Consider the following 14,273-nt stretch of genomic DNA (forward strand, 5'->3'; position numbering starts at 1 on the left):
GTAAGCTAGCCAAAAAATTGGTGATATCCATTAATCATTTTAGTAAACTGCCACACAATATAAAGAAAAAACTATTTTCAAAATAACAGTGTACTAAGACAAGCAATCTGACAAGGAGCTGGGAACACACAATACAATTTAGTCAATGAACCAGATTATATTTTGACATACCAAATCTCATAAATCATTTCAAACTCTTTAACTGTACAAATTGCATAGGAAATTGAAAGTTAACAAAATGGTGATTGTGCCCTATTTTGATCAGGAGCATTAGCTTTGGTGAATTTACAAATGCAGTACATGAAATACCTCCTTTCAAGAGAACAAAATTAATGGATCATAAATTAATCAATAATGGTACTTAGCTTGAGGCATAACATCTAACATATCTAATGACAAGAGAGAAAAATGTCTAAATATAAAATGGGGATATTCAAATAAATCATCCATATCTGTTGCTGTGCAGACAGTTACATTTGGTGTGCAGCATGAGCTCAGCTTATCATGTTTGTTAAGTTTAGCTGATTTGAACATCATTGTCTCTTCTCTGCCACCACCAATGGATTACTGATGCACAAAGAACTTTTTCCAAAGTTAGCAGTTCAACATGCACTGAATAACTATCATCACAATCAGAGTTCCAAAGATTATTACTAATCAGCCACTGCATTATGTGCGGCTTATGCCAATGCCGTAATTTCCCTCAACATGTTACAAGAGTAGCTAAGACACAAGGATTTTTTCCTGTGCTAACATAAGGTACCTCTGCATATCAATAAAGCTCTCTGTATTCATATGAGGATAGGAAGATGAATAAAACTACAGCTAGTATAGGTTGGGTCCTTTAGGGGTTAAAATATGGTCAAAGGAACTGTAGACCTCTAAGCTGGAGCAGCAGGTTTTTGCATTGGGAAAAACTTTTCTCCTAAATCAAATGAGTATCATATAACACCTGAGCTTAATGATATAGTCAGCTTCTGCACCAGAAGAGTGCAATCAAAGTTTTTTGATATTATACATAAATCAAAACATGTTTTTTTAAAGCTGTAAGTTGGACAATGCTAATGTTAATAAATGGATCAGAAAGATATCATATCAACTCCCACTATGTCGATCTAATGGAAGAGCTCTGCTTAATTCTATCTAATCTGGATTGTAAAGACAAACTGATCAAGTGGATTATTTTCATTCACTGTTGGCAGTCAGATCTTTATGGAGTAATACCCAATAATCATGAATATGAAAACTAATCAATCTTCCTTCCTTCATTCTGCAACACATGAACCACAGAGACATTCAATATTTCTGAAGTAAGAAATAGAACTGAGATACAAGATGCAGTGCAGTTCACAGCAAAATCTGCTCCACTTTCTTCATTAAAAACTAAATAATTTGCAACCTTTGTTCTTTCAGGCATTCCAAAGTAAAAGATTTATTTGAGGGTTCCCTGTCATAAGATTTATTAAAGTGGATCCTGCATGCTAGCAGTGACTATCATCAGTATATCTTTTACAAGATGGAACCAACAGGTAGGTGCTTGCAGTGATTTTCGGGTAGTTACTTTTATCATCTATATTCTTTTTCTGTTATCATCTGATTTGAGGGTAGAAGTCTTTAACATCAATGCTTGAAAGAAAAGGAGAATAAAAAATTGAGAAAGGACTTTAAGGATGAAAGATTAAACGAGCTTGGAGTTGGAAAAATGCATTTCACAAGAAAAGAAATACAGAAGTAGGGGAATAAACACATGGACAAGGTATATAAAGCAATAAAAGGAGGAAGTTGTGTTGTCAGGATCAGATGGTTATAAAGAGCTGGTCAAAAAATGCAGCCCTTTAATGGACACTAATAGTTTTGAGATCTGTAAGTCAAACATAAAATCCTTTCAAAATGCAGCATAAACAGGTCTCTGTTTGCTTTGTACAACACTTGCCCCCCCAGAATTCTTCTTTTCCATCTTCCATGAAACCTACATATTTACTTTAAATGCCCTAGCCTAATCTCTCCAGACTGATTCTCTTCCTACATCTAACTTTATACTGATCTCATTTCATCTCTGTATCAGGACAAATCCTAACATCAATTCTCTTTTTACAACTCATACACTTACCTTGGTAACATTCTGGAGGGGAGAATCTTTACCATGTGCACGTTACTGGCCACCCTGGTACTCACTGTCCATGTTACACACAAAAATATCAATCTAACCTTTACCCGCAATATGTAACGTTTTTGTATCAAAAAAATCATCATTTCTCCAAACTCTTCTTGCCCTTTTTTCTTTTGAACTAGTCTCACATATCCCTAAGGTTCATGCTGTCAACCAGCTTCAAATCTGATCTATAAGTAAATACTGTCAAAAATATGAAGGACGTAATTCTTACCTCTGGTCCCACGCTGACTGAGAGCAGGGTTTCCAGCTTGTCTGGCCAACAACCTTATTATTATCTAACTTTAGTACTGCCATAACATCATCTGGAAAAAATGTACACATTTTCAGTATTCTACACGAATCCAATTCTACTTCACTCTTACAGAAAACTGGAGGAAAAATCTTCATATACCCACTGAAAAAAAAGGCTTTCATAACCAAGTTTAAGTTGTGGACAACACAGATGAAAAAAAAAAATGAAGGCACAGCAACAACACAGACCATCAAAACTAAACATACTTAACAAAAGAGCAATTAGAGAATGAAATCATTTACTTTCCTTTCATTACTAAAACATGTACTATATAAGAGTAGACTAACAGGGACAGGGATAGAAAAAAAAAAAGAGGGGAGGGGGCAAGCTAAGATTTCTCCTCAAAGGCTCAGACTTGGGTGTGATGTCCATGGATGTACACAGGATGAGTAAAAGTTAGGAATAAATGCTATGTTCAACAAGAGGGACAGAGACATTCAGGCTATAGGTGAAACTAAGTTGAAAAGCAGTGGTACAGTGGTTTGGGAATGTTCAGAAGGGTAGAGTCTATGGTTAGTGTGAGGATATATAAAGGAGGAGGAGGAAAGAAAGACAGACTAAAAGTTTTTTTTGTATAAGATGTAGAGGGAGGAAGTAGGAGGAGGAGACCAAGAAGGTTTCAGTACAATATATATGACAACCAAAGAGTGCATGTGTGCAGAAGTAATGTTGTTCATTTGTGTATAACACTATCTCCCTAAGGCAGTAAAACCACTAAGAAAAAATAAAAGTCCATATATCTAAGGATAGATAAATGTAATCCTTTATAACTACTTATCAAAAATTACATACCAGAACTTTTTACATATACTTTGCTCTATCATTCTCACTCTATAAAACACTTCTAATAATGAGATGAACCACAGTACTTAAAAATGACCTATCAACTGAACTTACTTGAAATTTCATCCTTTACGGAATAGGATTTTGAGGATTTTCCTGTGACGCCTTTCATAAAAGATTTGAGGTCGGAGGGTCCGGAGTGGGAATCTCGGCGGGACCGGCCTGGAACATCCTCCAGGAGGTCTTGAACACCAATTAATCTGGAAAAAGTGTTATCAAAAGATATATACCAGATGCAAAGCCAGATCATGGAAAGTCCCTTCCTCAAACAATCTCACAAATAACACTTGATAACATGTAACTCACGAAACTCAGTCTTCATAACTCAACTTTCCTGTGGTGAGAGATAATCCCTAGCCCTGCCTTCTCCAAAGTCTCATCATACGTGCTCTCTTTCTCAATGTAAAATATTAAAAAAAACTTCTTTTTCTTAAAAAAAAAATCCTCCCCTGGCCCCTTCCTCAGTTCTCTTTTGAAAATAAATACAAGAGCAGAGGATTTCAACTACATAAAAACATACAAAAGAAAACCTTCTAAAAGTATCTGGTTGAAGTCAGTCCCATATGAATCCTAGTATGACAATTACTTAATGACTGCAGCCACAGAGGGAAACAGTTTTATTAAGCCAGCAGGACATGCAGTGAGCACTAAGCAAAAGTTTGTCGTATGTACTAATAAGTAGGAACCGTATTCTATGCCAAAAGCCGTACCTTGCTAGAAACTATTTTTTTCCAATCAGGTAAGTTAAGCAACTGTGAGTCAGGTTAAAACTTGGATGAGTGACTGTCTGAAGCACCAGTTGTTGTCTAGCATGTAGAAAGTGCTACATGCTAGCCCTAACTTAAGAAAAAATCTTGGCCTAAGTTCTCATAAATAAGTATTATCCTCTATATTTGTGCCAGTTCAGTTTACTGTTTATTCTAATACTCTGAAGTTTAATTTTCTGAGTTTTATAAACAATTAACAAAGCAACATAATGAGAAAGTCATACAGAACAAAACAAGAACAGAAGATACTAACCTTACTTCTAACTTGCCAGTAACGGCAGCTCCCTTACTATGAAGAGCTTGTGAGCGACGACTGGGGTAGTTCTCCTTATCATAGAGGCTTGTATAGTTGGCCGGAGAGGGAGAAGCTGATAATGAGTTCTCCAACTCCCGCTTCACCTGCAATATTATCAACCATTTCATATCTTTCATATCATCCTAAATAAAATATTTTCTATTCAAGACTCTTTGCATACAAAGACCAATCATATTCTAAGCCTTTGTCAATATGTGTGAAAAAATGTCCAACTACTACGAAGTTCTCATACAGTAATCAATTCTAATCTTTAAGTTTTTTGCTCCTCTGAATATCATTACAAAACAAGGAAAATATTTATATAAACAAATAAAAAAATGCATTAAAGAACTCGGTCTAAGTCTACTTAACTCATTTCAAACCTACTAAAGGTTCATCTATATTGTCCTACTTTTCAATGACTGAAAATTCTTAGAAGCATAATCTTTTTTTTTTCTTTACATAAACTAAAATTACTTTCCAGAATTGGATAATCAAAATTACATACATGGACCTATTGACATGAAGTATGAAAATTATGCATCTTTAATAACTTTTGCTTCATAAGGTCTATATACATGAGCTTTCAAGCTATGGCTATGCATCTAAGGTTATTGCAAAGCATGAAAAATAATAGCATAAAGCATCTAAATATTCACTGAAAAACAAACCATGACAAAGATTATGCAGTTCTTACAAGCCATGAAGGAAAAGATAATCATATATGCTATGTAACTTAAACATTAGTCCAGCATTCATGGAAGATCATGTACAGTGATTACTGATGGGAAAAGTTGAATACGAAACTGGAGGCAAAAAGGAAAGGTATACAAGAATCTGCGGAAGTAATGCATCCGATAGGTAAGAAAAGAAATATAGTGTGTGTGTGTGTGTGTGTGTGTGTGTGGAGGGGGGGGGGGGGGGGGGGGGGACTAAATGACAAGGGAGGTGGTGACTCTGGGGGAACAGGTACATTCTGTAATGGAGATAAGGGAAGAGTGACAATTGCAGCAGGAAATGGGGGGCAAAAATAAGATGCATGGTTATGACTAGATAATAATGGCAGGTAATATTTTGACAGGGAGACAGTAATTAGTGTGATCACCTTCAAGCATAGTGTTGAAAAAATCACCGACAATGGTGGCAGTGCACAAAAAATGAGTGAAAGTATGCTCGTGATTTAGGACAAGACATCAGTGCTTGGTTACCAGCATGTGATTTCTGAGGGGAGAAACAAATCAGGTACGGTGGTGCTAAAGCAGTGATGGAAACTGGAATAATAATGGTAAAGACTCTGGACAAAAGTGATTTTGGCCATAATGTCAACAGAGATACTGAGTGAAGTCAAAAATGGTATGGGCTGAGAATGGGCAAAAATGAAAAAGGGTGAAGGTGGCTACAGTCAATATATAAACATGACAAGGGAGGTGGTGACTCTGGGGGAACAGGTACATTCTGTAATGGAGATAAGGGAAGAGTGACAATTGCAGCAGGAAATGGGGGGCAAAAATAAGATGCATGGTTATGACTAGATAATAATGGCAGGTAATATTTTGACAGGGAGACAGTAATTAGTGTGATCACCTTCAAGCATAGTGTTGAAAAAATCACCGACAATGGTGGCAGTGCACAAAAAATGAGTGAAAGTATGCTCGTGATTTAGGACAAGACATCAGTGCTTGGTTACCAGCATGTGATTTCTGAGGGGAGAAACAAATCAGGTACGGTGGTGCTAAAGCAGTGATGAAAACTGGAATAATAATGGTAAAGACTCTGGACAAAAGTGATTTTGGCTATAATGTCAACAGAGATACTGAGTGAAGTCAAAAATGGTATGGGCTGAGAATGGGCAAAAATGAAAAAGGGTGAAGGTGGCTACAGTCAATATATAAACATGTGGCTGTAAGAGAGGTACAAAAACAACAAGAGAGGCAGTGGGAGGCAAAATGATATGAGTAAAGGATACTATGGGCAATATCTAAAATTTTGGTGGTATTTGACAGAAGATGAAAAGCCAACTGTGAGCAATAATGGCACATGTGGTGAAGAATAGGGCTAATAACGGTAAGTGTGTTGGTAACTAGGGCAATACTGACAGGAAGGGTGGGCTTTTTACTAGGAGAATCTATCATATGTGGTTATAAGTATGGCAAGAATAGAGAACAGGATATTCACTGAACAACAGCAAAAATGAGAAAAAAATGACAAAGACATGTGAAGTATTGACTCTAAGGAAATAATGACAACCTTAAAGAATGAAGCACCAGAGTGAGGTATTGCAGTGGTTAGTGGAAATGTTAAATTGTGAAGTAGGGAGTAAATAAAGATGAATAAGATGGTATTTAGGGCAATCTGGAGAGTGTATTAATCACTCAGAGAAATAACTACATGCCTGGTGATAAGAAGTGTAGAAGTGACAGGATATAAAGGAGCTGTAACTGACTCAGTAAAGGTGAAATTGATTAAGATGATGCAAAAAGCCAAGTATGGTAGAGACTTAACAATATATGTGGTAGTGAATAAGAGGCAATAATGAAAATTCAATGGAGACAGGGAGGAAACAATGACAAGTGTGGTGCAAGAAGGGTTAACACTTCATGTGGTAGACAGGAAATGATATTAAAACAAGTAACAGTTGCTGAAACTGAATGAAACTGCACTTATAATCTACATGATTGTTCATAATCAGTGGTATAAAAAGTCTCCTACTGAATTTCATTTGCTCTGGAATCTGTTTCACATTACAATGAATATAATCATGCTACCTAAATTTTGTCCAGCTACTTATTTCCCTGCGATGAGCAAATCAATACCTATAAAAAGTTCACAATACTTTCTGTACAAATAAACCTCTGACAGGGACTTTTCATTAATGGATAGATGTGTGTGTGTGTGTGTGTGTGTGTGTGTGTGTGTGTGTGTGTGTGTGATGAAGTGAGGACAACTGTCCCCACGGAGGAAGTGTCTGGCAGTGGGGGGGACACCAATAAGGACGTGACGGCTACCACAGGCAGAATGAGGAAGTGAGGGAGTTAGTGATTCAGGAGGACACACAGGAAGTCCCTCTCATGATGAAAGCCGATGGGGAAAGTATCAAGGAAGACACAGAGGACTGGATGTATAAGAGAAGGGGAGTGTCATTCAAAATGTGATGCAAAAGTATATACACAGAGGTCACTGGTTTGATGGTTACATCTGGGGAAGTAACTTATGAAGTAATTTAGAAAGACCCACCCTAAGTTGCTTTCACTCTGACAGCCATGGGTTAGATGGGGTGCAAGGTCAGGTTTCAAAAGTGATTAAGGGAGGATCACATCCAAAGGACACTTGTTTACCTGGCTATCAGTGAGACATTGGGGAGAGGTATTCAATGATTCAGGAGGATTCAAACTAGGAGGATATCACTGGGAAAGGATATTTGGACGAGATCCACATGGATTCTTAACAGGAGAAGTGATTCATGGAAGAGAACACACAGACTTACTGGATACCATTTGGAGAAGCAATTCTGAATGTAATCTGAAACGGCACATAGGTCAGTGTCTTACCAGCTAGGACAGGGAGACCGTGTTATCTACCAGCAACGACAGAACAATGTTTAACAACTACTGTACCCCTGGGGTAAAGATGCATACATCATTCTGAAGAACAAAGTTTCACTTATCACCAGAGGAACTACTGGATCATGAAAAGGAAATCTCACTAGCTAATAATGTGTGTGTGTGTGTGTGTGTGTGTGTGTGTGTGTGTGTGTGTGTGTGTGTGTGTGTGTGAGAGAGAGAGAGAGATAGAGAGAGAGGAGAGGAGAGGAGAGGAGAGGAGAGGAGAGAAGAGAAGAGAAGAGAAGAGAAGAGAAGAGAAGAGAAGAGAAGAGAAAAGAGAAGAGGAGAGGAGAGGAGAGGAGAGGAGAGGAGAGAAAGAGAAGAGAAGAGAAGAGAAGAGAAGAGAAGGAGGAGAGGAGAGGAGAGGAGAGGAGAGGAGATAGTTTGTCATTCAGGAAGTGACTAACTACCACTATGGGAGGGGGGTGATTCAGGAAGTGATTCAGAAAGTCCTCCCCTTAAACACAATCTCACTGGCCATGATCAGTGGTGATCTGATCCAGCAACACCCCAAGGGACGGATGTAAGCAACGATGACCACAAAAACACTGACGGGCCAAAATGAGTGACCCTTCATAACGACACGGCAAGACTCCCTCCCACCAAGAGGATATGTCAACCGCGTGGGGACACGAATCTAGGAGTGGCTTACAATGCAATGCAGAACCCCTGTGTTACTGGTCCCCTCTCTCGAGAGCATGATCAAAGTAACACACGGCCACATCCGACGCCCTAGCAATGGGAGGGTGGGGGAGTGATTCATTCAATCAGGACGGACAGTTCATATCAATGACCAGTACTGGTGGGGAGTGCAAAGGCAGTGACCCTGAAGTACAGAGCCTTAGAGTAGCTATTTATGGGAAAGCGATGCAAGGCAGTAATACAGGAGGATACATCAGGGGAGGAAATGTCTCACTGACAACTAATGTACGTGTCATTCCTTATGTGATTCAAGACAGACAGGGTGACCAAGTCACTGGTTGCCACTTGGGTAAGTGATCTAAGTGGGGACTCAAGTGGACACAGACTCTGGCTACCACTGGGGAGTGATTCAAGGGGGTGGTCCCGAAGAATACCGGGGACACGGTCTCAGTGGCTGCAACTTGTTAAGTAAGATCTTCATTCAGGTGGTGATCCTAGGTGGGTTACGGCAAGACAGTGCCCTACTGAATGGCGCCACAAGGACGAGAGTCAGACGTTACACTGTCCCACGGTGACTGGCACCGTGTCGAGTTCCACCGTGACAGTAATACTGATGTATCACATATCGTGAAGCATTGCGATAATGACCCTAAACGATAAATGAAACTGAAAAATGACCCTAAATGAATCACACATATAATCTAAACCGTAAGAACGACTGTAAACATAGTAAATGACTGGGGGGGGGGGGGGTGTACCTAAGCACACTTCAAACGAGGTCCAATTTTCGCTTGCGGTCAAACTACATGTGTAGACGTGTCAAGCGACAGAGGAGAAATGGGGAGGGGAAGAAAGGCAATGCCCACCCTCTGAGTATACATAGCGTGTACATGCCAAAGATGACTGACTTAACGGGTGTTGGGCACCAAGCATGCAGAGAATACTCACCTTACCGGCCATGAGGGACCCAGGGGGTAGGTCCCCCTTTAGCCGCTCCAGGGAAAGACGGATCAGATCCAGCTTATTGCTGCTTTCCTCCAGCCGCTGCTGAGCCTGCGGGGGACGAGACAACGTCACGTTAAAACACGTCAGGTCAGGGGGTGTGTCTGTACAGCTAACAGAGAACTTGCTTGTAAAATCTGATTAATGATTAATAGAATGCCAACAAAATCACACCGTCTAGTTCTCACAGGCGGATAAGGGGGGATAAGAACCATTACAAGGCTAGAGGTGGATTGGAGAGTTAAAAAAACATAAGAGGTATTAGAGAAGTACTATCACACGACAGCCCGTTCTTAAAAACGAGTCCACACACACACACACACTCACACTCAACACTGCTCATGATACTCCTACGGACAAATGGTTAGGAAAGAAGAACTGCAGTACAATAAATGCCTTATATGGGGGGGAAGGGGGCTTATCGAATGGTCTTTCATTCTGATTTTGCGTTTGTATGAGAGGGAGGTGGGTCATACTTGTGTTAGGGGGAGTGTGTATTTTAGTGGACGTGGTTACAGAGCTGAGATGGTGGGCGACCGACTGGTCGACGCTCGCGTCTTAATGAGGTAGGAGTGGGAGGTGTCCATTGTAGGCGGCTTACCTACATAGGAGAGTCTGGCGCTGTCGCTGACATTGCTGTTGGCACGGGAGAGAGAGGTGCCAGGGTAGGAGCCGGGTTGCAGGGGGAGTGCCGTTCCCGGGCCCTCACTGGCACCAGAGCCAAGGTCCGACAGGGACCACGCACGTAATCTGCTGCCTTCGACTTGCCATCCTGGGGCGGCCTCGGCCCAGCTGCGACAGTTCTCGCACGAGCACTGGGGGTTCCTGGGAGGGCCGAAGTGAATGCCCCGCCGCTTAGGGTACGAGAGCGTCATCTCCCCGAAGAGCTGCGGACGCACAAACTTCCGCTGCTCGGGGAAACAGGCAGTCCGCGCCTCTAGGTACCTGGAGGCGGGGACGGGCACGGTCTGGCTGAAGGGAAACCTGGGCATGCGACGGAAGAAACCAACGTTGATGATCCTCCCGCCGACGATGGTTGCGGCGCTGCGCTCCTCGTCACTGTGGAGGGAGTCTCTCCTTCGCTCGGTGCGTCGCTGGGAGAGAGGCGACATGGCCCCTTCGTCGCGCTGGGTCGTCGGCGTAGGTGCCCTCCCCGTCACTGGAGGGGCCTCAGCCTCCGGTAGCCACGCACCCTCCGCCGCGGTGCTCGGGATGCAGGCGGACAGGCGCCGTCGCACGGTCGACACGACATTCTGCCACTCCACCGATCCTGACTCCGTCGTCTCATCCCTCCGTAACAGCTGCTCCAGAAACCCAGATCGCTTCGCGTCCGGTGATCCCTTGGAAGAGCCCTTTCTCTCCACACCGGCCGATGTCGTCGCCTCGTGAGACTTGCTTGGATCTCTACTTGTCGTGGGAGTCCTTCTGCCCGTGTCAGCTGATCCGGAAGACTGTACCCTCTCTATTCTCTTCCCAGATTCGCTTCCTTTTCGAGACACGTATGAATCTTTCACACCCACATACCTTCCAGAATCACTTCTCTCAACTAGTCTACCAGAATCTCTTCTTTCTACTCTTCCAGAGTCCCTTCTCTCTACTCTAACAGGCTCCCTTCTTTCCATTCTACCAGAATCTGTTCTTTCTACTCTTCCAGAATCTCTTCGTTCTACTCTTCCAGGGTCCACTCTTTCGATTCTGCCAGAATCTATTCTTTCTACTCTTCCAGAGTCTCTTCTTTCTACTCTTCCAGAATCTCTTCTTTCTACTCTTCCAGAATCTCTTCTTTCTACTCTTCCAGAATCTCTTCTTTCCAGTCTTCCAGAGTCCGTTCTTTCCATTATACCGGAGTCCCTTCTCTCCAATCTGTCTGAGTCCCTTCTTTCCAGTCTTCCAGAATCTCTTCTTTCCAGTCTTCCAGAGTCCCTTATTTCCATTCTTCCAGAATCCCTTCTTTCCAGTCTTCCAGAATCCCTTCTTTCCAGTCTTCCAGAATCCCTTCTTTCCAGTCTTCCAGAATCCCTTCTTTCCAGTCTTCCAGAATCCCTTCTTTCCAGTCTTCCAGAATCCCTTCGTTCCACTCGTGCGTCCGAGTCCCTTCTCTCGACGACTCGGCGAAGATTCTTTCCATCTACGTATCTTAAGGAGTCTATGCGCTCTATCGAGCTCCCGGAATCTTCCCTGTATGAAGGCCTAAGGTATTCCTTCCTCTCTGACGACCTGCCTGACTCCCTCTTCTCCAGGGAGCGAAAATAAGCACCCTTGTCCTGGAACTTAAAGGACTCCCTCTTTTCCAATGCTTTACCGGGTTCCCGCCTCTCATACTGTCCAAATTCTCTCAGCTCCTGACTCCTCTGGGATTCCCTTCTTTGTATTCCCGTCGACGACTCCGTGCCCAAGCTGCCGTTGCTGCAGGGCACGGATTTCCTCCTCTCAACCGTTCCGAAGGATTCTTTGCTCTCCATGCTGCCGAAGGAGTCGGTCCCCTCCAGCGATTTGCTGGACTCGGCATAACCCAAGGACTCAGAGTCCTTCAGCTCTTGTGACTTGCTGGATTCTTTGCCCTCCTGAGCCTTATACTGCTTCATCCACTCCAGGAGCCTGTTCGACTCCCTCCTCTCCACCGGTTCCAGCGATTCTTCCCCTGGAAGCCTGATGGATTCCTCCCTCTCCGAGGATTGAAGGGATTTACGTCGTTCTAGAGATTTCGAAATGACTTCCAGGTCCTCCCTCGAGAAGCCCTTGAAGGTGGGCAGCTTGGAGAGTTCCATCACGTTGCTCGGGGTGGTGGCAGGGGTGCGGGAGCGCTCCGCCTCCTGCTGCGCGCGTCGCTTCAGCGCCTCGCGGTACCGCTCTTCCTGGTCCCTCTGGATGTACCGCTGCCGTTCCAGCTGCGGCGACCGCCACAGCCTTGGAGAATCAAGCATGCCGAGGCCGCCTGGGGCTTCCAGTCCCTCAGGCTCCGTCTCGCAAAAGGCTTCGTGTAAGGAAGACAGCGAAAGGCCCGAGGTAGGTCGAGGCGAATGCAATTCCAGCTCGCTGGTGAGACGTGGAGTTGACGTCTCGAACTCGCTGCCCCGCCACGACAGGGCCGACTCCGGCAGTTCGGGCTCACCCTCCCAGGCCTCCACATCCATAGGGCTGCTGAGGTAGGACAGGCTGGAGTGGCTGCTCCGTGGGCGGACGCCGGCGTTGTCCGAAGGCTGAGGGAGTGGCGAGGTTGGCATGGCCAGGGTGGCCGGCCGAGACGGCGGGGCTGGCATAGGTATAGGGGCCTGGCCAGAACTGGCGGGAATGGCTGTGCGGCTGTGCACTGCCGCCGCTGGCACTGATGAGGGAGCGTCTGCTCCTCCGCGACCCACATCTTCCTTATCCGACGGCGTCGGCGGCGGCGGGGGCGACGAGCACATCGGCAAGACGTCGTCGGTGATGAAGGTGGTCCTCCTGCTGGCGTGCGGCTGGCGGGGGCGGCCACGCGAGTACACGAAACTAGAGGCCCTCTCCTCGAGCGGGTGGTACTGGTGGCGACTCAAGTTCAGCTCCGTCTTCTTGTGCTGCTTGGACCCCAGGGCGACGACCGCGTGGGGTCGTCTGGACCCGGAGTCGTGCGTGTCCTCCGAGCACGGCGAGGAGGGCGGGGAGGAGTCCAGATCGTCGGAGGAGCTGCAGTACACGTCGATGTGGATGGTGCGGGAGCGGGGTCTCTGGTGGTGCCTTGCCTGCGGACCTCGGTGGCGAGGGCTGCCGACCCGACCACCCGCCGCTCCGTCTCCCTGCGAACCCATCATCATCACACTTCACCATCTGCCCGCTACAACCAACCCATCCCCCTTCCCCTTCCTCATGCTAGGCTACACCACAATATACAACAGACTCACAATATTGACTCATCATGAACTACATGAATGGAAGGCGTCCCCAGGGGACTGAGCAAAATCAGAATGGCGCTGACTCTCTAAAGCACTGGAACGAACACAAAAATAATGACATTAAACTAGGCATCAAGTGTTCGTCTGAGGAAGCAAGCAAGGCCATCTGATCTCATGGGGGTTCATGACGACATGGACATAGGGGCGAAGGGTAAGGAGGAGTAGTAGTGAAGAGAGGGTAGTAGGAGGCCACTGGCTGGCCTGCAGGAAACACTGACTCGCCACAATGACTGATCGACGGTTTCTCGTCTTAACCGCTTGCCTGTCGTAACGCTGTAGTAACGACCCAACGTAACTCTCTCTCTCTCTCTCTCTCTCTCTCTCTCTCTCTCTCTCTCTCTCTCTCTCTCTCTCTCTCTCTCTCGTAGCGTTATCCCGTTCGATCCTACCACAACCTCCCCAGTCAACTACCGTGACTATAACTGCCGTCCCCCCTTGAGCCTATGCCACAACCATCAGCTCACATAACCCATCTCTCAAAACTAGACATAGGATCTAAGAATGTCTTCACACGCGCGACACCTACATAGGCGTGGGGCACATACGAGGGAGCTGGCGTGCACGGAATCAATTACACACACACACACACACACACACACACACACACAAACATTACATATATATTCGATTTCTTCTGGATAATTCAAGTCCTATGCATATCATTGTATAGCAAGCAAATCTACCACACACTGGGAATATATATGGTAGGCTTGGGCAGTACATTCTTTCCT

The 14,273-nt window shown here is 44.5% G+C and overlaps 1 protein-coding gene across 11 annotated transcripts in view; it reads right to left on the reverse strand.

The window, feature by feature from the left end:
* Pkn (serine/threonine-protein kinase N) overlaps positions 1 to 14,273 on the reverse strand; it is a 418,274-nt gene that overhangs the window by 175,090 nt on the left and 228,911 nt on the right. For 8 of the 11 annotated variants that reach the window (XM_071661071.1, XM_071661070.1, XM_071661072.1 and 5 more), the window contains 4 exons: positions 9,563 to 9,667; positions 4,329 to 4,474; positions 3,363 to 3,508; positions 2,385 to 2,475 (listed from right to left, as the gene is read on the reverse strand). In XM_071661071.1, coding sequence (XP_071517172.1) covers positions 2,385 to 2,475; positions 3,363 to 3,508; positions 4,329 to 4,474; positions 9,563 to 9,667 — 488 coding nt within the window. Of the gene's footprint in view, positions 1 to 2,384; positions 2,476 to 3,362; positions 3,509 to 4,328; positions 4,475 to 9,562; positions 9,668 to 10,217; positions 13,387 to 14,273 lie in introns of those variants that run through there. The other 3 variants (XR_011712615.1, XR_011712616.1, XR_011712614.1) reach the window with 1 other exon arrangement.

This window comes from Panulirus ornatus, chromosome 73 (assembly GCF_036320965.1).
Source record: "Panulirus ornatus isolate Po-2019 chromosome 73, ASM3632096v1, whole genome shotgun sequence".
NCBI classification, from domain to species: domain Eukaryota; kingdom Metazoa; phylum Arthropoda; class Malacostraca; order Decapoda; family Palinuridae; genus Panulirus; species Panulirus ornatus.